We start from the raw sequence: 25,578 nt of genomic DNA, 5'->3' as shown, positions 1-25,578 counted from the left end.
CTGTGCTCTACAATTAGCTTGGTTTAGTCACTGAACCCTAAGGTTCTCAGAATCAATTTTCTTTACAAAACTGAGTTTATGAAGTCAAGAATGTTTCTGGGCAAGAGAGATGGTTTAGCAGTTAAGGTACTTGCCTGCAAAGCCTAAGGACTCAGGTTTGATTCCCCAGGACCCTCAAAAGCCAGATGCACATGGTGGTGCATGTATCTGGAATTTGTTTGCAGTGGCTGGAGTTTGCAGTGGCTAGAGGCCCTCATGTGCCCATTTTCTCTCTTTCAAATAAGTAAATAAAATAAAAATCTTTATTAAAAAAAGAATGTTTCTGAGCTGGGCATGGTGGCACACATGTTTAATAACAGCACTCAGGAGGTAGAGGTAGAAGGATTGCTGAGAGTTCAAGGCCACCCTAAGATCAGAGTGCATTCAAGGTCAGCTGAGCTAGAGCAAGACCCTACCTCAAAAAACAACAACAACAAAAAAAAATCTGAAGTTTTACGTAACGGTGACTTTTAAGTACACAAAGACAATTAAATAAAACCAGTGAAATGAATCAACACTACCCAAACAGTGGTACAAGAGTTGGTGACATCACCTAGAAATGACATAAAGAAAAAACCATAACAAATGAACATGAAATTCTTGTTTTTTGTTTTTGTTTTTCTTTTGTTTTTTGTAAAGGGGAAGTACACCAGCTTAAATGCTTACTTGACTTCCTAGGTTTCCCAGCTGAGAACATCCTGAGTAAAAGGCAGCTAAAGCTGAACTTTAAAAAAAAAAAAATTATGGGCTGGAGAAATGGTTTAGCGGTTAAGGTGCTTGCCTGTGAAGCCTAAGGACCCTCATTTGAGGCTTGATTCCCCAGGACCCATGTAAGCCGGATGCACAAGGGGGCACATACATCTGGAATTCGTTTGCAGTGGCTGGAGGCCCTGGCACACCCATTTTTTCTATCTGCCTCTTTTTCTCTGTCACTCTCAAATAAATAAAAATAAACTTAAAACATTTTTTAAAATGGTGTGTGTGTGTGTGTGTGTGTGTGTGTAAACATACATGCATACCAGGGCCTCTTGCCTCTGCAAATGAGTACCAGGCACTTCTTCCACTCTTTGCAACCAGTTTATATGGTTGCTTGAGAACTGAAACCAGGCCAACAGACTGCAATCAAGTATCTTCAACCACTGAGCCATCTTTCCACCCCTGAAGTTGAGTTTTTGCTACTGGAAAATGATCTCGGAAGAACAAGAAGTCATAACTTCAGCCATCTGCTGCTACCTTACACTGAGTGCTAAGTGAGTGTAGCATGATCTAGGACAACTCTAATTCCAAAGAACTAATCTTTGCAAAGCACATTTAAGTAGAAAAATAAACTTAAAGACCAGACAAACTACTAACTCCAAAGTTTACTAAATCATTTCAATATTGCAAAATCTAAATCCTCTGAGCCACCTAAAGAACCCACCTTAAGATGGTTCTGACACCAAGTACAAAGTTCAAGCTCCTATGGAATTTTACATACTCTAAAACTCCATATATAAGTTTATTTACTTATTTATTTAAGAGAGAGAGAGAGAGAGAGAGAAAAGAAATTAAAGCTAAAATCCAGCTGTGATGGGTTGTATCGTACATGTGGCTCAGGGTAGGGGCCCCTCAAGGCCTGGCTCCTGCTCAAAAAAAGAAATTAAAGTTAAGAGAGAGAGAGGATGAATATGGGCACATCAAACAAATTTCAAATGCATGTGCCATTTTGTGCATCTGGCTTTATGTGGGCACTGTGAAACAGAACCCAGACTGGCAGGGTTTGCAAACAAGCATTTTAACCAGTGAGCCATCTCTCCAGCCCAATATATAACAGGTTTTAATCTAAGCAGTATGATAAATGATTCTTTAATTTGTAAATATATTTTATTTATTTGAGAGAGAGCAAATGAGTGTATGTATGGGTGCACCAAGCCTCCTGCTACTGCAAATGAACTCCAGACGAATGAGCCACTTTGTGCATCTGGCTTTGTGTGGCACTGGGGCACCAAGCTCAGGCTCAGGCCAGGCTCTGCAAGCAAGTGCCTTTACCCATCAAGCCATCTCTCCACTCCCTCTTTAATGGTTTTAAATTAAGTATGACAAGCAGAATGTGGGATAATTAGTATTCTATAAGTAGCCCTCAAAATAATGGCATGTTTCTATTCTATAAGAACTGCAAGATTCAACTTCCACCTAGGAACAAGTTACATAAAACAGACTGGGCTTGGAGATTAATTTCAACAGCCCATTTCCTTGAGGTTCAAAAGGAAAGATGTGTTGAGGCTAAAAATATCGCTCAGTGGTTAAGGCACTTGCCTGCAAAGCCAAAACACCACAACCTGATTCCCCAGAATCCTTGTAAGCCAAATGCACAAGGTGGTACATATGTCTGGAGTTTGTTTACAGTGGCTGGAAGCCTTGGCGTGCCCATTCTCTTTCTCTCTATCTGGCTCTTTCTCTCACTCTATCAAAAATAAATAAATTTTTTTTAAGTTTTTAAAAAAGATGTGGAAATAGTTCTCATTTGCTATATCAGCATTTATAGGAGAAGAAATGTGCCAATTCCAGGACGTAATGTGACATTCACTCAGTGTAAAGAGAAGTATTTAGAAACTAAACAGGCCTTATCAAAATACTCTTAGCATTCTCAACTACCTACATTAACATGTAAACTGAATGCTGACTGCAGCACACAGATCCTCGATGTGTACTGGCAAACATGACTTTTGTCCCCATGAATGGGGAAGATGCTCTCCTCCCCATATCCTGTCTTCCAGGTTGCTCCTAAAGCCCTGCCAGGCCCCAGGTTCATACTAACCTCAGTGAACATAGCCAGGGACCTAGAGGAAAATGAGGAGGCCACAAAGCAAAAGGAGCAGCAATTATAAACTGGCAAGGACAGAAGTAACAGCACAAGACCGAAGGTAACATCTTCATGAAGGACAAGAAGTTAAATGTACTGCTCAGAACTGCCAGAACAGGTGAATAAGGAATCAGCTTCTCAAGCCCAAGTAGATAAGCTCCTGCTATGCCAGCAAAGACCCCAGATACACTTGACCAGGAATGCCACAAGTGGCAGTAGACGTACCACTTTCTCCTGAGGTCGGGGATGGCGGTGGGGTGGCAGCAGTAACACTGTGTTTGTCCCAGACAGTCTCCAAGATACCTACCAAGAAAGGAGAAACATTCTGAGATATGAAGTCCAGCATGTAAAAATCAAAATAAAACAGTAACTTACCAATCAAACATCAGTATTGAACATCCTTTTCAAAACCACATGTCCCCTTCAGATAATGGCTGTGTACTCTATTCCACTTCCAGCTATCCCAACTCAGGATCACTACTGCATTCCCTGGTCCTTGCCTGTGGCTTCTCCCTACTATTTCCCCCAAGTTTGCCCTTCACCAAGACCACCTAGTTGCTATATCCACTCAGGACCACTTTCCTCCTTGACAATTCCAAGGTGCCCTAGGCCACTGCCCAAACACTTTCTCTGGCATATGGTATCATTCTTCCCCACTTTTCTCTGGTTTCAATTCCATTTTTGTCATCCCTGTTGCACCCTTCTGCTCAGCCATCACAACACCTTTCCTCAGGTTCCTTCACAGACCCTCTTCTCTCCCCCTTCACTCCCTGTGCTAGAGTAACTACCTACTGCCAGGACCTCAACCAACCTTCTCAACCCCAAAATCATTCTGCCTACACATACCAGCTGCAGGTCACAGGACAGGGATTTAGGAACCAGGCAAGGCATCTATTCACAGAGCTGCATAGCCACCAGGTTCCTGGGCTATCTCAGAAATGGCCCCACAAACTTACTATTGATCCTCTTAAGCTCCTTACTGGGACAGCACCAATCACAATCTTAGGACATGGCTTCTGTATACCCCCATCCTCAACTGCCCAGCTTTCAACCCCACAACCCAGTCTTCCTCACAGCGGGCCACCCGTAGTGCCTTTGTCCTTCTTCTAATTTCTGCTCTACTTTCCTCCCCAAATCCTAACTTGCCCTTTCTACCAGATTGAATGTTGCCTGCCCCACAGAACTCTACACTGCCACCTCCTGCTCCGAGAATTCTTCCTACCTGCTTAGTTTTCATCCACATAAAACATGCATCAATTCTAACTCTTAAAACACTGCTTTATAACCATTTACCTGCCTCTCACCCACTAGGGTGTGATTACTAGATGACAGGAACTGTTTTAATCCTTAATGTACCCCTACAGAGCCTGGCACACAAGATGATCATAGAAGCTTATAAAAATATTCCCTCCAGGGCTAGAGAGATGGCTTAGCAGTTATGGCACTTGTCAGCAAAGCCAAAGGACCCAGGTTCAACTCTCCAATACATGTTTAAGCCAGACACACAAGATGGCACATACATCTAGAGTTCATTTGCAGTGGCTGGAGGCCCTGGAGCACCCATATTCATTTTCATTCTCATTTTCCCTTTCTCTCTCTCAAATGAAAAAAAAAATTTTTTTTTAAGTCCATTCAAACTAGTTCATGTTACAGCATGGTTAAATCTAGAAAACATGTTAAGTGAAAGAAACTACACATACAAGATAATATATAACATGATTATACATTATGGAATGTGTAAAGCAGGTAAATCTATATGGAGAGAAAGCAGATTTGTGGTGCCAGGACTGGGAGGCAAGAATAATGGAGTGACTTCTTAAAGGCACAGTGTTTCTAGAGTGATAAAATGTTCTGGGAAAAGAAGGAACAGCTGCAAAATCTTGTGAATACATTAAAAACCACCAAATCACTGCATTTTAAAGTGAGGAATTATATAGCAGCTAACTTAGACCTCAACTCTAAGAATATTTTTAAAAACATTTATATTTATAAAATGCTTATAGGCATAGAATATAGATGCTTAGGATGTGGTCCTTGCTCTGAATGAGTTGATGCTCTCAGGTTTGCAATTTTAACCGCCTACCACATGGGCATTTAAACAACTAAAGCAGACATATAAAAGGAAAAAACTGCAAAATGACCAAGGAGAAGTGTCAGATGGCACCTCAAGGGCTGAGTGACTAGTGGTCCACTACCAAGCACGCTCCACCAACAGCAAGGCAGTCCCAGCCCATAGGATGTTCTCCCTACCTTCCCACCTTGCTATATTCCTGCCTTTCCCAGCACATATCACCATGGCACTCTAAATCAGGCAGATAAGATGAAATGTCACAAGAAACTACAAACTATGGCATAAGCTCCAATGCTACCCACACCTTGGTTCACTACCCTAGAGAGGATAGGAAATTTTCATATCTTGCTACTTCTTCTGATCTCAAATTCAAATTATTTTAAGTAAAGAACTTGCCACCCACCCACTTAAACCACAGTACTGGCATGTGAGTCACTTCCTGTGACATGTATTGCATATTCTTCATCAGGTATATTTACATAACAAGGGCCAATTAAGGGAGAATATGAGATGACGTTACAAATCTCTTCTGAGATCCTACCATGTACTGGAGTGTGGACTTGGGTGCTGGGAACCCACCAATAAGCCCTATGCTTACACTCAGTCTCAGCACCAGCCAGAAGACCTAAGCTTATAAATCTGCAGCAGATGTGTCCCTTGGCATCACTTGAGTGCTCACCTGTCAGGAGCCCAAGCACTGTCTGCACCTGGTCCAGCAGCAGCTTCCGCAACTCCTCCTTCCGAGCCACGCTGAGGTCCTCACGGGGACAAGCTAGCTCTTCCGAAGTTGTCTTCAACATGATCAGCCCAAGAGGGGTTGTCACAGGGGACTGGATCAACTGATAGGTGTGGGACAGTGGGGAACAAAGAGGACTTATTAACATGAAATCTATTATCACAGGTACTTAACTTTACATGGGCATGCTTTAATCAAGCAATGCTGTAGAAAAGAACTTAGAAAAGACCACCGGGTGTGTGGCACACGCCTTTAGTCCCATTACTTCAGAGGGGATCACCATGAGTTCAAGGCCAACCTGAGACTACCTAGTAAATTCCAGGTCAGCCTGGGACAGAGTGAGACCCTACCTTGAAAAAACAAAAAAAGCTTGAAGGATAATTTATATACCTTTGCTTTAATAACCATCCAAAATATACTCTTACCTTTAAATTTTAAGGACAAAAATCTAATAGCATGAACTTAAGAATAGAGAGAGAGAGACAGAAACTAAGACCAAATGACATGTCTGTCAAAGACAGACCATGTATACCTGACATCTCATAAGACTACACTAGAACCTTTGTATTTTTGCTGTAGCCTCTCCATGTTTTATATAGTTAAAACTTACCTCTATGTAACAACTGCCTACAATGTGATAACTTGGTACATACAGGTCTATAAAGTCTATAGCCAAGGAGCAATAGCCTACCCCACACAGCCCAGGTATGTATTAAGCTCTGTCTACCATTTAGGGATATGGAAGGATAATCTACAATGTTCACCAAATAATGTATTTTTCATAATTCCACACTGTCAAGAAATACCCAACTATATGTATGTGACACAAATATTTTATATATTTGTAATTTTGATAGTATAGATCAATTTCTGGTATCTTACATCAATCTGATAGGTCTAAATTTTACATTTCTAAGCTTAGTATGCCTCAGGAAAGTTTAAAATTAAACACATGGTAGAGGCTGAGTGTGGCAGCACATATGTAATCCCAGTACTAAGGAAAATGAGGCAGACAAATCAGGAGTTTACAGCCAGCCTGGAATACCTGGCAAGAGCTGGTCTCTAAAATCAAAATCACAATATGAAAATGAACATATGGCAGAGCAGTAACACACACATTTCATTAAGCTACTATTACAGTTATGAAACTTTATTTTTTGAGAAAATATCTCACTATGTAGCCCAATATGGCCTAGAACTTGCAGGTTTCAATTATGACTCAGACTCCTAAGTGCTGAAATTACAAGTGTGAGCCAGTAGAGCTAGCTAGTTATGGTACCTATGTAGCAAATAAGTTACATCACAGACCAAGGGACAGTTCATGCAGAAAGAGTAGGAAAAACAATGGGAACTTGAAAGCAATGCTACTGCCCTCAAAAGTCGCACTACAGGAAACCAAAAAAGTGATGAAAGGGGCTACTGAAAATGTTCACTATAAGCAAAAAACCTGCAATCCCAACACTCAAGGGATGGAGGTAAGGGTATCAGGAGTTAAAGAGCATCCTCAGCTACACAGCAAGTTCAACGGCAGCCTAGGCTACATGAAACCAGAAAAGGTCTCTACTAAGAAAAGCAGCTCTATGAAATCAGCTCTCTGGAAGGCTAAGACTCAAATATATCCCCCACCATTTTCTCTGTTCATTCTGTCCAAACAACTAATACCGAAAGTCAAATAATGAACTAGAAGAGGACTAGGAAGCCTGCCTTGATCCATTTCTTGGTTCATAGTAAGTTACAAGAAACCCTCTCCTTCTACTGGGAGACTTCTGGGCTACCAACTCTATTTTGAAAGTTTCCCTTCCTTGCCCCTTCCATTTCTTCTTTCCTTCTCTCTATCTCATTGTCTCTATTTTCAAACAAGCTGTCACAAGTAGTAATGACCCATTCTGCCAAATACTACATTTTTCAATGTTCCCTTCCTTTAGGAGGAAGAACAAGGTATACACCTGTGCTTCCGGGGATGGCTACTTCTAGAATATGAGGATGTAATTTTAAAATATTCTGGGGGCTGGGGAAATAGCTTAGCAGTTAAGGCGCTTGCCTGAGAAGCCTAAGGATCCAGGTTCAACTCCCCAAACCCCATATAAGGCAGGTGCACAAGGTGGTACATGCACCTGGAGTTTAACTGCAGTACTAGACTGCCTAGTGTGCCAATTTTCTCCCTCCTTCCTTCCCTCCCTCCTCTCTCTCTCATAAATAAGTGGTGTTGGCATAAGCCAGATGTGCCCCTGGAGTTTGTTTGTAATGGCTGGAGGCCCTGGCGTACCCATTCTCTCTTTGTTTGCTTCTCTTCTACCTCCCTCCCCCCTCTGCTTGCAAATAAATAAAGTTTAAAAATAATCATTAAAAAAAATAGTGGGGGAAAAAAAACTGGTGGGGGCTGGGTATGGTGGTGCACACCTTTAATCCCAGCACTCAGGAGGCAGAGGTAGGAGGATCACTGTGAGTTCAAGGCCACCCTGAGACTCCATAGTAAATTCCAGGTCAGCCTGGGCTACATTGAGAGCCTACCTTGAAAAATCAAAAAAAAAAAAAAAAAAGTGGTGGTGGGAAGGCACACAACAAGGTCTCATGCCACTACAAACACTAGATGCATGTGCCATTTTGTGAATCTGGCTTTACATGGTTGGTAGGGAATTGATTCTGAACCAGCTGATTTTGTATGAAAGCACTTTTTTTTTTGGTTTTTAGAGATAGGGTGTTGTCGTAGCCCAAGGTGACCTGGAATTCACTATGTAGTCTCAGTGTGGCTTCAACTCACAGCGATCCTCCTACCTCTACCTCCTGAGTGCTGGGATTAAAGGCGTGTGCCACCATGCCCATCTTGAAAGTACCTTTAACTGCTGCGCCATCTCCCCAGCTTGGAAGATGTACCTTTTTTTGTTTCGTTTTTCCAAGGTAGGATCTCACTGTAGCCTGGGCTGGCCTGTGGAATTCTCTCTGTAGTCCCAGGCTGATCTCAAACTCACATTTATCCTCCTACCTCTCCCTCCCAAGTGTTGAGACCAAAGGCATGAGCCACCAAGCCTGGCTGTTGGAAGATGTGTCTTAAAACTCTTTTCTTCATTTAGAGAGAAGGAAGGAAGTCAGGCAAGAAATCAGGTGAAAAAATAGTCATCACCAAGCATGATGGCAATATATCTGTGTTAGCACTATGGAAGAGGGTTGTAAGTTTGTGGTCAAGCTGGGCCACAGAGTAAGACTTCATGTCAAAATAAACACCAAAGAACAAAAATAAAATAAAATGAATATAGTGCACGACTTTAATCCCAGCACTTGGGAGGCACAGGTAGGAGGATCACTGAGTTCAAGGCCAGCCTGGTACTAAAGAGTGACTTCCAGGTCAGGTCAAAACAAAGAAACAAACCCTACCAAGAAGGACTAGAGGTGTTCTTCCATAGTAAAGGGCTTACCTAGAATGCAGATGGCCCTGAGTTCTATCAAGGGGGAGAAAGGGGGAAGAAGAGGAAGAGGAAGAAGGGAGGGAAGATCATTCTTCCTGAAAGACTTGGTTTTGTCTTCTGTAGAGCTAGAGATCAAACCCAGGGTTTCAAGTAAGGTAATAAAAATCATTCTTTGCTTGCAGAAGACCTGCAGAAACAAATTTTCTTGTCTCCTTGTCTCCCAAAGCTATTTGTTAACATGATGCTTCCCTTTACTGTTCTAACATAGTTTCAGCTCATGACACAGGCAATGTCTGCAATAGATTTCAATATACAGTAAGTGCCTTTAGGCTGAAGACCACATTCCAATTCCTAGTGAATTTCTGAAATGGTTCAACAGCTTTTACTGCACACCCAATCAAAGAAGGGAGAACTACTCCTTCTTATGCTGCCTGCCCCTCAATCATTTGGCCCTGCACACGCAATGTGAGCAAAGGTTCATCTCAGCAAACTTCAGGACTCTGAAGAACAGATTCTGGAAGTGTGTGCTGGTGGGTCACAGGGTGGGCAAGAATTGAGGTCAGTTTCAACTTCAATTACTTCCTTCTCCAGTGGTCTAGAAAGGTGACAAACCAACAGATTCTGGGTATTATGGTCACCACACTTATAAATTCACAGCCAAGTGTCATTGTACCTGAGACTCCAAACAGACCAGGATGGAATTAACACCCCCCCCCAAAAAAAAAAACCTTTTAGATGGTTTTTAGGAGATCATGTGATGGTGAAATTTATTCCAGAACCAGTCTGGTCTGAAGAAAAGGGTTAGCTTTTGCTTATTATCATTATCAGGAATGTCAGTGTTTGAGCACGAACCATTCCTGACCACGTTTTTACGCCTCTGAATGGTTTACATAGGCCAAAATCAGGAAATTACATGAATATACATGGTTCTGAAGAGAGCCTAGTCCAACCCCTTCACTTCATGAAGAATGAAGTGGAGCCTCCCAACTGGCAGGCATTGCTCAAAGATGACTTACATAAAGGAGTACAGAGCCAACCTGACTGTCTCTCAACCCAAATGCTCTTCCACAATGTGGAATTTCAAAGTCATGAAAGCTTAAGGTGTCATTTTTGAACAAATTCAAAGTAAGGAATGGTGCAAAGATGAGAACATCTAATGTTTTAAGCTTCCCTGAGCAATTCACCTAAAAATATTTTCCCAAAATTCTCATTTCTTTAATTACAGATCCTTCACAAGAGCTGACAGAAAACACTCTGTGCTTCACCAATAAGATGGATCCCACCAGGATGGAACACAGCTCCCTCACCTACCTCTGTCAGGACAGTGGCTCTCTGCTACTCTCTTTTGCTGCTTCTTACCAGCCACACCACCAACACAAGAATGTGTTCCCATAACCCCCACTCTTCTTGTCTTTCCATCTCCAGTAGGTTACCTGCTCCCTCTCAGAGAACTATGCAGCTGCCACAGCAGGCCACAGACCAGATGAAGGCAACAGCCTCAGAAAACCAGGGCTGCTTGGCCTCCTTGCCATTCCATTTAGAGTTCTCTGCACTTGCTATACCCTCTGCACAAAACACTCTGCTCATAGACTCCCTATAGCCCATTCCATCACTTCCACTGAGGTTTTTGCTCACATGTCTACTCCCCAGAAAAGCCATCCATTAGCATGCCATTAAAAACATCCCCAGAGTCACTTTTCCCCTTACACTGAGTTGAGTTTTCCTCATATCACTCACAACCTACCTCAAGGTATTTTCTCTGCTTCTTTTGCTTCCTGAGTCCTTGAGATTATAAATTCCATAGGGCAGCTACTTTGTAGACTTTATTTATAGTTTCACTGAGGTTTCAGTTACTCATGATTCACATGAGCTGAAAACACCAAACAGAAAATTCCAGAAATAATAACTCAAAGGTTTGGGTTGTTTTAGTTTCTTGCGAGGCAGGGTTTCACTCTAGCTCAGGCTGACCTAGAACTCACTCTGTAGTCCCATCTCTGCCTCCCAAGTGCTGGGATTAAAGGCATGCACCATCATGCCCAGCTCCAGTTTTAATGAATGCCATTCTGAGCAGTATGGTATTATCTCCAGCCATCTCAGGCCAATCTGCCCAGGAATGAATCATCACTTTGTCCAACATGTCCAGGATACCAATATTCAATGGACCCACCAACCACCAAGCTGCCACTCAGTTATCAGCTCACAGTCCCAGCAGAGCAATGGCTGTGTCCAATTAGCCCTAAGTTCCCTGGGAGCCCCAGAGAACAGCAGCAACAATACTGACAACCCAGACACATCACAGAGAGGCCACCAAGGATTTTCTTGATATGAAGCAGTGCAAATACAGTAAGATGGTCATAGAAAAATCACATTAACCTGACTCTTATTACATCATGTTGTAAAACATTTATAGGCACTTGCCTGCAAGGCCTAATGACCTGAGTTCATTTCGCCAATACTCATGTAAAGCCAGATGCATGAAATGGCACATGCATCTGGTGTCTGTCTGCAGCAGGTGGATGCCCTGGTGTAACCATTCTGTCTTCTTCTCTCTCTCTCCTTACAAATAAAAAATTTTACTTATGTAAGGTGGGGGAAATGAGTACACTGGGGCCTCCTGCTGCTGCAAATGAACTCCAGATGTTTGGGCCACTATGTATATCTGACTTTACCAAGGTACTTGGGAATTGAACACAGGTTGTAAGGTTCTGTAAGCAAGTGCCTTTAACCACTGATCCATCTCTCCAGTCCTATTATATTATCATAACATTATAATAAGCATTCTAGCTTATTATTACTTGTTATTGGCAATCTATGCTATGCTTAATTTAAGAATTCAACTTTCTCATTAGGTATATGTGGATAAGCATAGAAAAAAATAATAATAAACACAGAATACACAGGGTTCAGGAACCCAATGACAAACATCTAGTCACTGGCTAAAAATCCACCCAGTCCCAACTACTAGCACCTTACACCTTCATTCACCAAGTTAAGCCTCTGTTTGGCTCAGAGCCTCCCAGTCTGGGACCTTGTCCAAGTACAAGGAGGAGGTAAGATAGCTATTCACTGCTATGTCACCAACACATGCTTGGTTAGCACACAGCTGGTGTTCAACATATAGTTTGCTGCACAGATGAATCCATTTCTGATAAATCTCTAGATAATGAATCATTATGTGAAACAAAACTGAATCAACAACTTTTCTACCACTTTGAGAGGCAATCAGAGAGAAGCAATACAAATGCTGAATGTTTTTAAATTGCTACATCATTCTAACGGTGTGTAGGGATAGCAGACAAAAGTGCTAGAGAAATACATTGTCTTGGAAAATCTAACCCTACAGTCACAAAGACTACAGGTAACTAACTGCTCTAGACTCTTCAGTTGCCTGGACAGTCCTACCATCTAGCCACTGGCCAAAGGCTCCTGGCCCTGAGTTTCATCACTTTGCCTCTGTCCAACAAATAAGGTCTCAGCTTGGCTCAGCCCCCTTGCCTTGCTAAGACCTCCGCAACCACAGCTGCCCCTATCTCCATCCATCTTGCCTTCCTTCTCTGCAATTCAGACTCAAGATGGACTCATCATTCCAATACAAAAGTGTGACCATGTTCTCTCCCTCAAAGCTTTTCACTGGGGCTGGGGAGATGGTTCAGTGGTTAAAGGCACTTAATTGCAAAGCCTGCTGGCCTGAGTTCAATTCTCCAGCATCTACTGAAAGCCAGCATGCACCAATAAATAAAAATTTAGCCTGATGTGCTAGCCACACCTTTAATCCCAGCACTCAGGAGGTGGAGGCAAAAGAATCATTGCAAGTTCAAGGCCAGTCCGGACTAGAGTAAATTCCAGGTCAGCCTGGGATACAGTGAGAACCTGCCTCAAAAACAAGAACAAGAGCTAAGGAGATGGCTTAATGGTTAAGGTGCTTGCCTTCGAATTCTAAAGACCCAGGTTCCATTCTCCAGGTCCCATATAAGTCAGATGTACATGGCAGCACATGCATCTGGAGTTTGTTTGCAGTGGCTAGAGGCCTATTCCTCCCCCCCCCCCCGCTTTCTCTCTGTCTCTCTCTCCCCCTCTCTCTGTCTCAAATACATACATACAAACATATGTACATACGTACGTACATACACACACACACACACACACATACATAAAAAAACAAGAACAGAAAAAAATAAATATAGGAAGGAAGGAAACAGCTTTTTATTAAACCAGTCATAAAGGCATATATCTATAATCCTAGCATCAAGAGGCTAAGACAGCAGGATCCCAAGCTTAAGGCCAGCCTGGACTATATTAGAAGATCCTATCTCAAAGTAAAAATAAGCAATAAAAATACTGTAAAAAAAAAAATTAAAAAGGAGGGGGGACTTCAGTAAGTCTAAGGGAAAAACTGCGAGTGAACCTCGAGACCTAGCCCTTGTCCAGACCTCGCACCTCAGCCCAACACCCCGCACCTGTGCCACACCACAGCACATGTCTCCCAACACCAAGCCCTGTACTGCTGGCTAATTCTTGTTTACATGGCTATTTCCCTGCTAAACTGTGGAAGCACTCAAGTTCTCTGTCCTTGCAAGGAAACATCCAGCTTGATAAGGGTAACATGTAACAGGTTCCTCAAGGTTTGCTGAGGAGATTGTAGAAGAGGTTATCAAAGCAGCTAGGCTTCTTCCTCCTCCTCCTCTACCAAAAGATACAATGTCTCAGGAACACAAAGTGTGTGCACTAACCCAAGCCTACAAAAACCTTACTGCTACAATTCTAACATATTAATGGTAAAACTCCCTCTAGACAAGGAAATAATCAGTCTACAAACAAGCTATGAAGATAAAGTTTCATTAGATACATCCTTACCTGTAAAATGTTAGTAAAAAAGTCATGGTAGAACATTGGCCAATCTTGGCGTCCAATATCAACAATAACTTTGCAAAGTTTGTTCCGGACAAAGTAAGGTAAGGTTTTATGGTGAGCCAAAAGGAGTTTGGGCAGGCAGCTACGGATTTCCATCTTATCTTGGGATGGGACCCCAAGCCACATTTTATTGATCAAATTCTGGAAAACAAATATATATTTTTTAAAAATTAATGTTCACTATACCAAAAACAACTAGGTTTCATCCCATAGTTTTCTGTACTCACACAGATAAACTAACAATTTAGGACATTAGACAAAAAAGAAACACAAGTATTAAAATTTTATGATACAACAACCTTATTTCTAGGAAGACACACTGAATAATTAAGGATGTAAAAAGCTCTATGCACAAAAACTTTTTATTACATCATTGTCTCTAATATGTCTCACTGGCCACCAAAACACCCTGACAAAAACAACCATAATGTTCAAAAATAAGTGAGCGAGCCAGGCATGATGGCATACTTAAAATCCCAGCCCTTTGGGAAGCTAAGGCTAGGAAAGTAGTGAGTTCAAGGTCAGCCTGGAGTATATAGCCAAAACAGTATCTCAAAAAAGGAGCCAGACATGGTGGTGCACACCTTTAATCCCAACACTTTGGAGGTCAAAGTAGGAGGATTTCCATGAGTTTGAAGCTACCCTGAGACTACACAGTGAATTCCAGGTGCTTGAGCTACAGCAAGACCCTATCTCAAAAAAAAAAAAAAAAAAAAAAGGGACAAATGGGTTTGATTTTTTTTTAAAAAAAAAGGCACAACCACTAAAGAGAATATACTACAAAGGTGTCTGGACAGAAAACAGGACAACATAAGTAATGAGATGGTGACTAAGATGTTCTTAAGTGTGCACAGAAGAGAAGGACTAGAAGTTAACATAAATGAACATTTTCATTGTTGGGAGGTGATGGTATTATAGACACCGCCGCCCTCCTAATTTTTTTATATTTAATTCTGATATGTTAGCACGTGTGGGGTGGGGGCCTTTTGCCTCTGCAAATGAATGCCAGATGCATATGTCATTTTTTGTGTCTGACTTTACATGGGCACTAGGGAACTGAAACCAAGCCAACAGCCTTTACAAATAAGTGCCTCTAACCATTGAACCATACTCGCTAGACCTCAAAATATTTTTTAGACCTCAAGATATTTTTACTTATCTTTGATGCCTTTCAAATGATAACAGAGAAGATAAAAGCTAGGTCATCAAATGCCCTAGTTACTCTGCCAAAATGTCAATCACTTATCAGATCTTTCTAGAGTCAAGGACAGGAAGGTGTTGACAAAGAGGCAGCATGTGGGACAAGATATCTGAGCTGAGTTATGACTACTTCTCAGTCATCTGTACATTAAAGCTAAAGCTTAAATCAAAAGTATGCAATCTGACTACAAAATATTTTTCAGGAGTAGAAAATTACCTGGCACCTTACCTCAAAAACCGTTAAGCTGTACATCATTACATAGTCATTCCTAGTGCTGGACAGGAAGTACAGGCAGAATCTCCAAGCTCCTATTTGCTGGGCAAAGTTATTAAGAAGCTCCTCTGGAAAAGTTAAATAGCAACAAAACAATTCTATAAAACTACATGAAATTAATACAAGGCTGTCTTAGTTTTTTAAACATGCCTCTCCATATAATATAAATGGTATCAACACTAGAAGCAAACCCAGCTGATTATACAATATTCTTGACACTGGGATGATCATCAAGAGTGTCATTAGTCATCTAAAGGAAAGTAAAACTGCTACAGATGCTTTTGTTACTAGAGAAAATCTCATTATTGAAGTTCTTATTTAAGCTAAGTGTGCACAGCAAGATATAAGAGGCATCCAATAGGAAAGTGGACTGAGTTCAAGGCCACCCTGAGACTACATACTGAATTCAGGTCAGCCTGGGCCACAGTGAGACCCTACCTCGAAAAGCGAAAAATAAATAAATAAATAAAAAGTGGACTGATAGGAACTAGCTTTCATTAATATATGACAGATACCCATCATGACCCTTTACAAATTTCTAGTAAAGTCTACATTGTTCCCACAGTTGTATAAGAAAATGGCTACAGAACCAAGAAAAGATTAAGACTATCCTCATTAAAAACAAAAGAGGAAAGCCGAGCGTGGTGGCGCACGCCTTTAATCCCAGCACTCCGGAGGCAGAGGTAGGAGAATTGCCATGAGTTCGAGGCCACCCTGAGACTCCATAGTGAATTCCAGGTCAGCCTGGGCTAGAGTGAGACCCTACCTCGAAAAACAAAAACAAACAAACAAAAAATAATAATAAAAAAATAAGAGAGGAAAAAAAGGCAAGAAAATTCAAGTTAGCTAACTCCTTTCATCTGAGCAAACATGGTATTAATATCATACATGCATGCACACACAAACCAGAAAGAATAACAACCACAGGAGCTATCAAGAGCAGCCCTGACTTATCAAATCAAAAGTGTTAAACAAAAATAAATAAATAAATAAAAAAAGGGGGAGCTGGAGAGATGGCTTAGTGGTTAACTGCTTGCTTATGAAGCCTAAGGACCCCAGTTCAAGGCTCGATTCCCCAGGATCCACGTTAGCCAGATGCACAAGGGAGCACACACATCTGGAATTCATTTGCAGCGGCTGGAGGCCCTGGAGTGCCCATTCACTCTCTTTTTCTCTTTCTCTGTCACTCTCAAATAAATAAATAAAAATAAACAAAAAAAATTTTTTTATTGTTTTTCCTCCTCCTCAGGCTAGTGGTCCTATCATCCAAAATCCCCACATAGCAAGCATAAGTTGACAGTTACCATGTTTCTAAGCATGCTGCCTATTCAACACCTTGATCTCCTATACAAGCCATAAAAGGTAAAAATGTTAAAGCCCACTAACTCACAATCTTGGGAATACACAGAAATACAGAAAGCACAGTAGCTCATCCTAATCTTAAAACCACTGTTCTACAATTTAGAATACAAACAACAGGGCAAGACTAATTAAAAATTCCACAAAAAAGGCTGGAGAGATGGCTTAGTGGTTAAGGTGTTTGCCCACAAAGCCAAAGGACCCAGGTTCGACTCCCCTGGACCCACATAAGCCAGATGCACAAGGTGGTGCATGCATCTGGATTTCGTTTGCAGTGGATGGAGACCCTGGCATGTCTATTCATTCTATCTTTGTCTTTCTCTCTCTCTCTCTCAAATAAACAAACAAATAAATAAATAAATATGAAAGTTTTTATAAAGTGTATTAAAAAATCCACAAAAAGATGATGACCTACCCTGAAAATTATTAAACAGAAGTTTTAGGCTGGGGAAATAGTTCAGCAATTTAAGGCACTGCTTACAGCCTGGGTTTGACTCCCCACATAAAGCCAGATTTACAAAGTGGCATCAATGTCTGGAATTCATTTGCAGTGGCAGAATGCCCATATTCATTCTCTTTCTGTCCACCTCTTTTTCTCTGTCTCTCAAACAAACAAAAATATATTTTTTTAAAGTTTCTATGCACCACAGAGGTACAATCAAACGAAAGAATGTGAGCTGTGGCTAGAAATGAGGGAAATCTGGGCTCTGTGCTACACTCTGTCACTAATTCCCTGAGGCTGACCCTAGAGAGCTAATGCTCCCCAGTGCTCCCATTCTTCCACAGTTAAAATCCCTAGATGATCTCCTGAGGTTCCTGCAAACTGACCTGAGTGGTGGAGTAGCCTTTCTAAAATAAGACCTCTCACTCTCCCTTCCTTGCTTAGAAAAGCCTGCAGTTTACCCTAAGACAACAGAAAACAGATAAGCAGTTCCAACCCCCATACAGATGGACTTACAAAGACCAGGTACCTAGAGAGCTGAAAGAAGACCGACCACTGTACAGAACCAGACCTGGGGATCCACTTAGCATTTCAATTAGACATCTATGGCATCATTTCTTGGTGGCTGACTTGTTTGTTTTGGTGCTGGAGACAGAACCCCATACTGGGCAAGTGCTCTACCACTGAGCTACCCACCATCTGCTTACAGTTATTTAAAGCTAAAAGTCTGCTTCAGATATGAACGTGTTATGGAAGGTCCTACTTCAGCGATGACATCAAATTAAAAAAGAGACTAATGGAAAGAGGGAGAGGAAATGATGGAGAACAGTTATGAAGGGGAAAGAAGGAGAGAGGAGGGAAACACCATGGTTTGTAAGTATAGAAGTAGCATAAAACTAGCAAGAAGGTCATGCTGGAGCAGAAGGAAGCAGCCCACCTAAGTCATGAGCACCAGAAGCAAGTAGGGTGGGTCTAAGCCAGGTGCCCGCCTATCTCCTGAACCAGCAGCCCCCAGTGGACTTTGGTCTCTGCATGCTCTACTTCTCTACAGAGCACTTTCTCACAAAAGAAAGGTATGTAGAAGAGGGGCAGGTCTAAAATGACCACTATATTTCAAATTAAAAGAAATGAGAAGTAGCAGCTATCAAGAAATGATGTGATATTTAAAGGATGCCAAGGAAAGGTATCCAACTGGACTTTGATTGATAAGTGGACTCATCCAAGAGACTTAACTAGCCACATGATTAGACAAGCCAATAGAGATAGAGAAATGGGCCTTTAGGATTCTGAGCCTCAGACAAAGACCTCCAAGGAGGGGAAGCAAGAAGGTTAATACAGCAGACACCCAACTGAAAATCCATTATAAAGTTCAAAGTTAAGTGAGGCTTCAGAGGAGAAAGGCCTGCTCTAGCAGCAAGGGTACTGTGGTCCCTGAGGTGACCATGGAATAGATTTCCTCACAGTGTGCTTTAATTAATAATGCCTTGTTAATGAATATTAAAAAAAAAAATCAAGCATGCTGAGGCCCTAAGAGACAGTAAGTGATTATACGTGTATGTTCTTTGTTGTTTGAAGCAGTTATTCATGAAAGTTGCAGAATGCAAATAATAGTGGAGAGAAGAAAAAGGAGGCTTAAAGCCTCTAACAGTAGTACCTCCTAAGGATTTAAATCAGCCCACTCCACATACTATGCTCAATGACAGATACTCCACGAGTTTTGTTTTCAAGTTAATACTTGCAGGCTTCTTATAAATTCGACATCAATGATATCAAGAACAGAGCAGAGGAAGCACTTCCTATGTGACCTTCCCCCAAGAGAAAGGACCAGGACTGTGTTCCTGAAACTAGGTTTGCAGGCCTCCCTCACCACCAACCAACAGCAGAAGAGGAGTTGGGAATTTGAGGGGGCACATGCAACAGCTTTGCCCAACCGAAACCCTCAACTCCTTCTCTGTCATTTCACTTACCTATCTCACGTTTTCTTTCATTGGTCGTACAATCGTGAAAAAATTCTGTCATCAGACTTTCCAGTGCCCTGAGGGAAGCTTCTTCAGATGCCTGACAAAAGAATTTGAGAAACCATCAATAAAAGGTGTCTTCAGTTTTACTGCTCTTCAGTTCCTTCTATGTCCCATTCCAAAATAACAGCAATTTACCTCCACAAAATACCTTGATTCAACATTCTTCAAATGCATGGTTTAAGCCAGAAAAATGAAAGGGAATTTCCCAGCTAGTTTGAAACCCAAAGTTTTTTAATATTCTCTGCAAATCTATACCACTATGTAATCTTCAATTATTTATGTTAAGGGAAGGAAAACAAATAATTCAAGATGTGATCAAGAAAAATGCTGAAAGCAAAATTAGAGCCCTGCCTCAGTAGGCATAGTACTCTTAGAGGCTCTCCTTCATACCCACTTGGCTTGCCCATGTTGGTTTAAAACAACTCAGTCACATGACCACACGGATGTGTGGGCTTCCTGAGGTGCTTTGAGAGTCATGCAATCAGCTTTCAATCTCATGCCAACAACCATGAAGATGACTGAAGCTGAGAACAAAACATCATATCACAGAGGCACAGAGAACCAGATCACAGACACTCACAGAACCAGATCACAGGGCCACAGAGAACCAGATCACAGAACCAGATGCCAAGGCCCTGAGTGTTCATCTACTCCCCTTCCTACATGGAGCCCCCAAACACATTTCCTTTTCACTCAACAAAGTAAGGGAGAAGCAGTTGCTCACAAAACCTGTGGTCTCAACACAATAGAAGCTGAGGCAGAAGGATGGAGAGTTCCAGGCCAGCTACATACCCTCAAAAAGAAATCAAACAATAAAACCCACTCCATATAGCCCATCTTCAAAAAGCACCCAGACCACATCAGAACCCTCACTAGCATGCATCATCCACCCTAGAGAAAAGAATCAAGAACATTTCCTGATATTTTAGCTATTTCTTTTTGCTTGCTTGTTTTGTTTTTTTGAGGTAGGGTCTTTCTCTACCCCAGGCTGACCTGGAATTCACTATGGCTCATTTCAAACTCACAGCAATCCTCCTACATCTGGGATTAAAGGCATCTGTTACCAAGTCCAGCCCTTAGTTATTTCTTAATTCCTTCCTACCTACTCATCTCCCTTCCCCAAATCTCCTCCATTACTGGCAGAGGAAGAGCTGAGTATGGGAATTGCATTTTCAAACTGTAGGCTCACACTCCATGTACTCTATACCAAACTGTAACAAAGCAGAGGCCCTCAACTGGTCATTACTTTTGTGGATGAGGAGCTTGGGCATTCTCCCTGAACAAGTCAGCACTTCTCAGGACAAGGACCAATTACAGAAGTGAAGTCAGGCTTGCACAAGCCCATTCACATACGGGCGAGTAGACCAGTGAGAACATGAGCCATTGGGAAGCAGTGCAGGGGCAGTCAGGCCTCCCAGGAAGCTGTCACAGCAAGATGGCTGTGCTGACAGCGAAACTCTGACCTGCTGAGTGAATTCTTACACAAAAGTAGCACTTATGAGTTTGAGGGCTTTTCTGGTCTGAATTTTATAGCTTAGATAAAGACTAGTCCTCTACTATTCTTTCAGACCTCCGTATCAATTTAACTGAGAAGTATCCTTTACTCTCATACCAACCTATTAAAACTACCTGGACTAGAAAGGTGGCTCAGCTGTTAAGGGTACTTCCCTTACAAGCATTCGAGACAACTGAAAGGGTCGGAATCCACCAAGTTCAAATCTTGAAAACTCACATAACAGCTAAGTGCAGTTACATGCAGCTGTAACACCGTCCCTTCAAAGGGCGCCAGAGATCAAGGAATCACAGAAGTCTCAAGCTCAAAATAAAATAAATAAATAAATAAGACCAGGTACAAGAGTGATGAGCAGGACACCTGACATTCTACTCGGGTCACTGCAAGCAAGCAACTAGGCACTACAAGGGCACATACACATGCATATACCACACACAACACACACATACCACAGCACACAATAAGTAAATAAATGACTATAGGCCAAATGTGGTGGGACATGCCTTACTGATCTGCTTTGCCTACTGAATAGATCATTTGAGCCAGGAGTTTAGAGACAGTATGAGAAACACTGAACAATGAACCTTCCTTCTCCAAGAAAGAGGGTTGGGAGAACAAGCTCAAACTACAATCTTTTTACTATATGAACATGTTTAAAATATTTGTGTTAATCAAAACAGCCTGCCTGTTCTCACTGACATTATACATTGTAAGTAAGTGTTTAAGTTCAAATTTCCAAAATGAATGTATATAAATAACAGACTGTGCTGGGTGTGGTAGCGCACACCTTTAATCCCTGGGGAAGCAGAGGTAGGAGGATCACAGTGAATTCAAGTGAATTCCAGGTCAGCCTAGGCTAGAGTGAAACCTACCTTGAAAAACCAAAATAAATAGGTAAAAAATGATTGGTAGTCCAGGCCTATAATCCCAGCCACTCAGGAGGGTAAAACAGGAAGATGGCCTACCAGGGCAATACAGTAAGACCCTCTCTCAAAGTAAAAGTACAGGCTGGGGATGTGGCTGAATCGGCAGAGTGCTTGACTAGCATGCATGAAGCCTTGGGTTGAACTGCCAGCACCTCATATAATAGGGTGTGGCAGTTCAAACCTGCAATCCCAACATTCGTTAAATAGATAAGAAACTGAAGGTCATCCTCAGATACACAGTTAATTCAAGGGTAGCTTGGGCTACATGAGGTCCTTAATCAAAAAATAATAAAAAATAATAAACAAGAGCCAGGAATAGTGGCACACACCTTTAACCCCAGTACTTGGAAGGCAAAGGTAAGAGGATTTTGTGAATTTGAGACCAGACTGGAACTGCAGAGTGAGTTCCAGGTCATTCTGGGCTAAAATGAGACCCTACCTTGAAATAATGATAAATAAATTAAAAAAAAAGAAGAAGGTTACCAGGGGCATGGTTCAACATGGAAAAAAAATATCTAAAGGCTATAGGAAAATTTGGAAATGTGTGTGTGTGATAAAAGTATAAAGGGGATGATGAGAGGAGAAAGAGACTTTAGGGGAGAAAGGGAAGGAAAAAGAGAAGGTAATGAAATGCATGTGGCATGACAGCAGAAGAGAGGACTATTTAGAGAGGAAAGGACCAGCAAGAAGGTCAGCAGGAACCAGGGAGGGTAGTGAGGAGGGGAGACAAGTAAAAACAAAGTATAGTGAATACATATGAAAACGTCTTATTGAAATCCACTACTTTGTATACTAACTTAAAAATAATTTTAAAAGCCGGGCATGGTGGCACACGCCTTTAAGCACTTGGGAGACAGAGGTAGGAGGATTGCCAAGAGTTTGAGGCCACCCTGAGACTACATAGTTAATTCCAGGTCAGCCTGGACCAGAGTGAGACCCTACTTCAAAAAAACAAATAATAATAATAATAATTTTTAAAAAAGAAATATCTGAGCTGGGCGTGGTGGCACACGCCTTTAATCCTAGCACTCCGGAGGCAGAGGTAGGGGAGGCAGAGGTAGGAGGATCGCCAAGAGTTCGAGGCCACCCTGAGACTACATGGTTAATTCCAGATCAGCCTGGACCAGAGTGAGACCCTACCTCAAAAAACCAAAAAAAAAAATAATAATAATAATAATTTTTAAAAAAGAAATATCTGAGCCAGGCGTGGTGGCACACGCCTTTAATCCTAGCACTGGGGAGGCAGAGGTAGGGGAGGCAGAGATAGGAGGATTACCATGAATTCAAGGCCACCTTGAGAATGCAGAGTAAATTCCAGGTCAGCCTCAGCTAGAATAAGACCCTATGTCAAAAGACCAAAAAAAAGAAAGAAAGAAAAAGAAGTATCTGAGCCAGGCATGATGGCACATGCCTTTAATCCCAACACTTGGGAGGCCGAGGCAGGACTGCCATGAGTTCAAGGCCACCCTGAGACTATAGAGTAAATTCCAGGTGAGCCTGGGCTAGAGTGAAACCCTACTTCGAAAAATCAAAATTAAAAAAAAGAAAAATCTGGAAGGGCTAGGTTCAGAGAGAGGCTAGTGTGCTTACCTATCATGAACAATGCCTAAGGTTTCAATTTCCATCACCACAAAAAAAATGTAAAGTATCTGATGAACTACAATCATACATTCAGTAAAAATATATCAACAGTTATTTGGAAGCCAAACAAGTTATTGAAAACAAAGGACACTTCCCATCTCAACCCTCCACAATGTTTCCTGTGTGAGTTAGAGTACACTGAGAGTGAAGGGGAACCCAGAGCTCAGGACCTCCAGGTAACCAAACACCAAAGGGTACTTCACACTGGCTTCTGAGGCAGAGGTCTGCAAATGTAATTACTGGCAGGTTCCTAACAACTCCACCTCCCAAGAATCCAATACCTCTCCATCTCCAGTTCCACCTACCCCAATTGTCTGCTTCAGTTCAAGAAGCTAAGGCACAATCCAAGAAGCTGCAGCAAGTGCAAAACACAGCACACCCGGGATCAGATGGCAGTGCCCATGAGATGGTGTGCACAGGAGAAAGCATGCTCCCCAACCCAATTCTCTGTAACCACCAAGTGTTTCCCAATAAGCACTGTGCTGTTTACAGTTTTGATCATTTCCATAACTTCCACACTAACATTCACAGAACAAGGATCATATGAGGGGGTCGATCCATGTAAAACTGCCAGATAAAGTACTAAGAATTATTAAGGAGTGACTATGACTGCCCATGCTGGTCTTAAGTAACCAAGTGAAAGCAGGCAGACCACTGCAAAGTAACACAAGTGGTCAGGCTTCCTCTGAAACTAGACTCACTGTACTCAACTGATACCTACTAGGGACTGTCAGGAGACTTCAAAAGGAAATGAAGTCAATTTACAGGGGATAAAGCAGGAGCTGAGGGCTGGAGAGATGGGTTAGCAGTTAAGGCACTTGCCTGCGAAGCCTAAGAACCCATGTTCAACTCTCCAGGTCCCACAAAAGCCAGATGGCACAAGATGATGCAAGCACACAAGGTCACGCATGGGCACAAATTGGTGCATGACTATGGAGTTCAAATGCACCGGCTGGAGGCCATGGTGCACGGATATTCTCTCTCTGTCTCTGTCTCTCTGTCTCTGTCTCTCTCTCTCAGACTCAGACACACACACGCACACACACACCCTCCCTTCCCCCCCCCCAATAAAACAGGAGCTAAGGCCCTCTACACAAGCCACATGGCCAGAACAGAAGCAGCAAGGAAAACAGGATGAGCTCAAGATCTGCAAGTACTGGAGGATAGGGGATACCATCCCCATTGGTAAGAAGGCCACTGGAACCTTTGCCAGCTGTTTTGAGCAAATGGCAAAGTCAGATCCTGCTGTATGATATGGTCCTCTGAGGAAAACAACTCCTGCCAACTTTATCAGAAGCACATGTGACTGCACAGGAGACATTCCAGACTGAGACACTACAGAATGGAGTGAAGGGATAAGAGGACAGGAAGGGTCACCAAACCCTCACCTGAGATCTCAGCTGTCCCTTGTGCCTCAAGGGGAGATATATTTAGAGGATAGAGAGGCGCTTCACCTATCCTGCCACAGGAAGGCATCAGTGCTAGAATGAGGCTTTCAATAAGGCTGCTTTGTCCCTGCTCCTTTAAGTAACCCCTCAGCCAGGCTCTGTCAAAAAGGCCATTAAGGACTGGAAAGATGGCTCAGCAGTTAAGACACTTGCCTGAAAACCCCAATGACCGGAATTCAACTCCCCAGTTCCCACATCAAGCCAGATGCACGAGGTGGCACATGCATCTGGAGTTCATTTGCAGTGGCTGAAGGCCCTGGTGCACCCATTCTCTCTTTCTGTCTCTCTGCTTGCAAATGAATAAAGTAAGTCAAATATATATATATATTTTTTTAAGTCCAATAAAACTCATTGGTTTGCCAAGGTAGATTTTGGTGGAACCGGCCATTCATCTGTGGTCCCCTGCCTAGGGGAGCAAATGTTCATTGGCTTCTCCCCAGAAAGAGTTCATGCAGCAGCTCCAGGCTGTGGCAGGCTCAGAAACTAACAGCAGTGAGTTAAGTGTTAATACCCACAGGACACTGCACTTTCAGATAATGAAAGGAAAAAGAGCATGAAGCAAAAATCACATGACACTGCATAGTAGGAACCAGCATGTGTCCGTCCACTCCCAAGGCAATTCAACTTTAATCTCCCACACTGCCCTATTTATGAAGAGCAGTCAAGGACCCAGATGTAGCTATCTGACTATTTCCCATCCTAGGCTGTGTGTTTATGCCTCAAGTCTTAAAGATTACTTGAAAACCAAGCT

At 42.2% G+C, this 25,578-nt stretch overlaps 1 protein-coding gene across 2 annotated transcripts in view; it reads right to left on the bottom strand.

Moving 5' to 3' along the window:
- Xpo6 (exportin 6) overlaps positions 1 to 25,578 on the bottom strand; it is a 133,196-nt gene that overhangs the window by 71,558 nt on the left and 36,060 nt on the right. For both annotated transcript variants that reach the window (XM_045131052.1, XM_004668360.2), the window contains exons 2-6: positions 19,246 to 19,336; positions 15,433 to 15,545; positions 13,947 to 14,144; positions 5,632 to 5,791; positions 3,107 to 3,184 (exon numbers count right to left, since the gene is read on the bottom strand). In XM_045131052.1, coding sequence (XP_044986987.1) covers positions 3,107 to 3,184; positions 5,632 to 5,791; positions 13,947 to 14,144; positions 15,433 to 15,545; positions 19,246 to 19,336 — 640 coding nt within the window. The remainder of the gene's footprint in view (positions 1 to 3,106; positions 3,185 to 5,631; positions 5,792 to 13,946; positions 14,145 to 15,432; positions 15,546 to 19,245; positions 19,337 to 25,578) is intronic.

The sequence above is a fragment of the Jaculus jaculus genome, chromosome 12 (assembly GCF_020740685.1).
Source record: "Jaculus jaculus isolate mJacJac1 chromosome 12, mJacJac1.mat.Y.cur, whole genome shotgun sequence".
Classification (NCBI taxonomy): domain Eukaryota; kingdom Metazoa; phylum Chordata; class Mammalia; order Rodentia; family Dipodidae; genus Jaculus; species Jaculus jaculus.
Note: the sequence above shows the minus strand (reverse complement) of the source record. Positions and strands in the feature narration are given on the sequence as shown.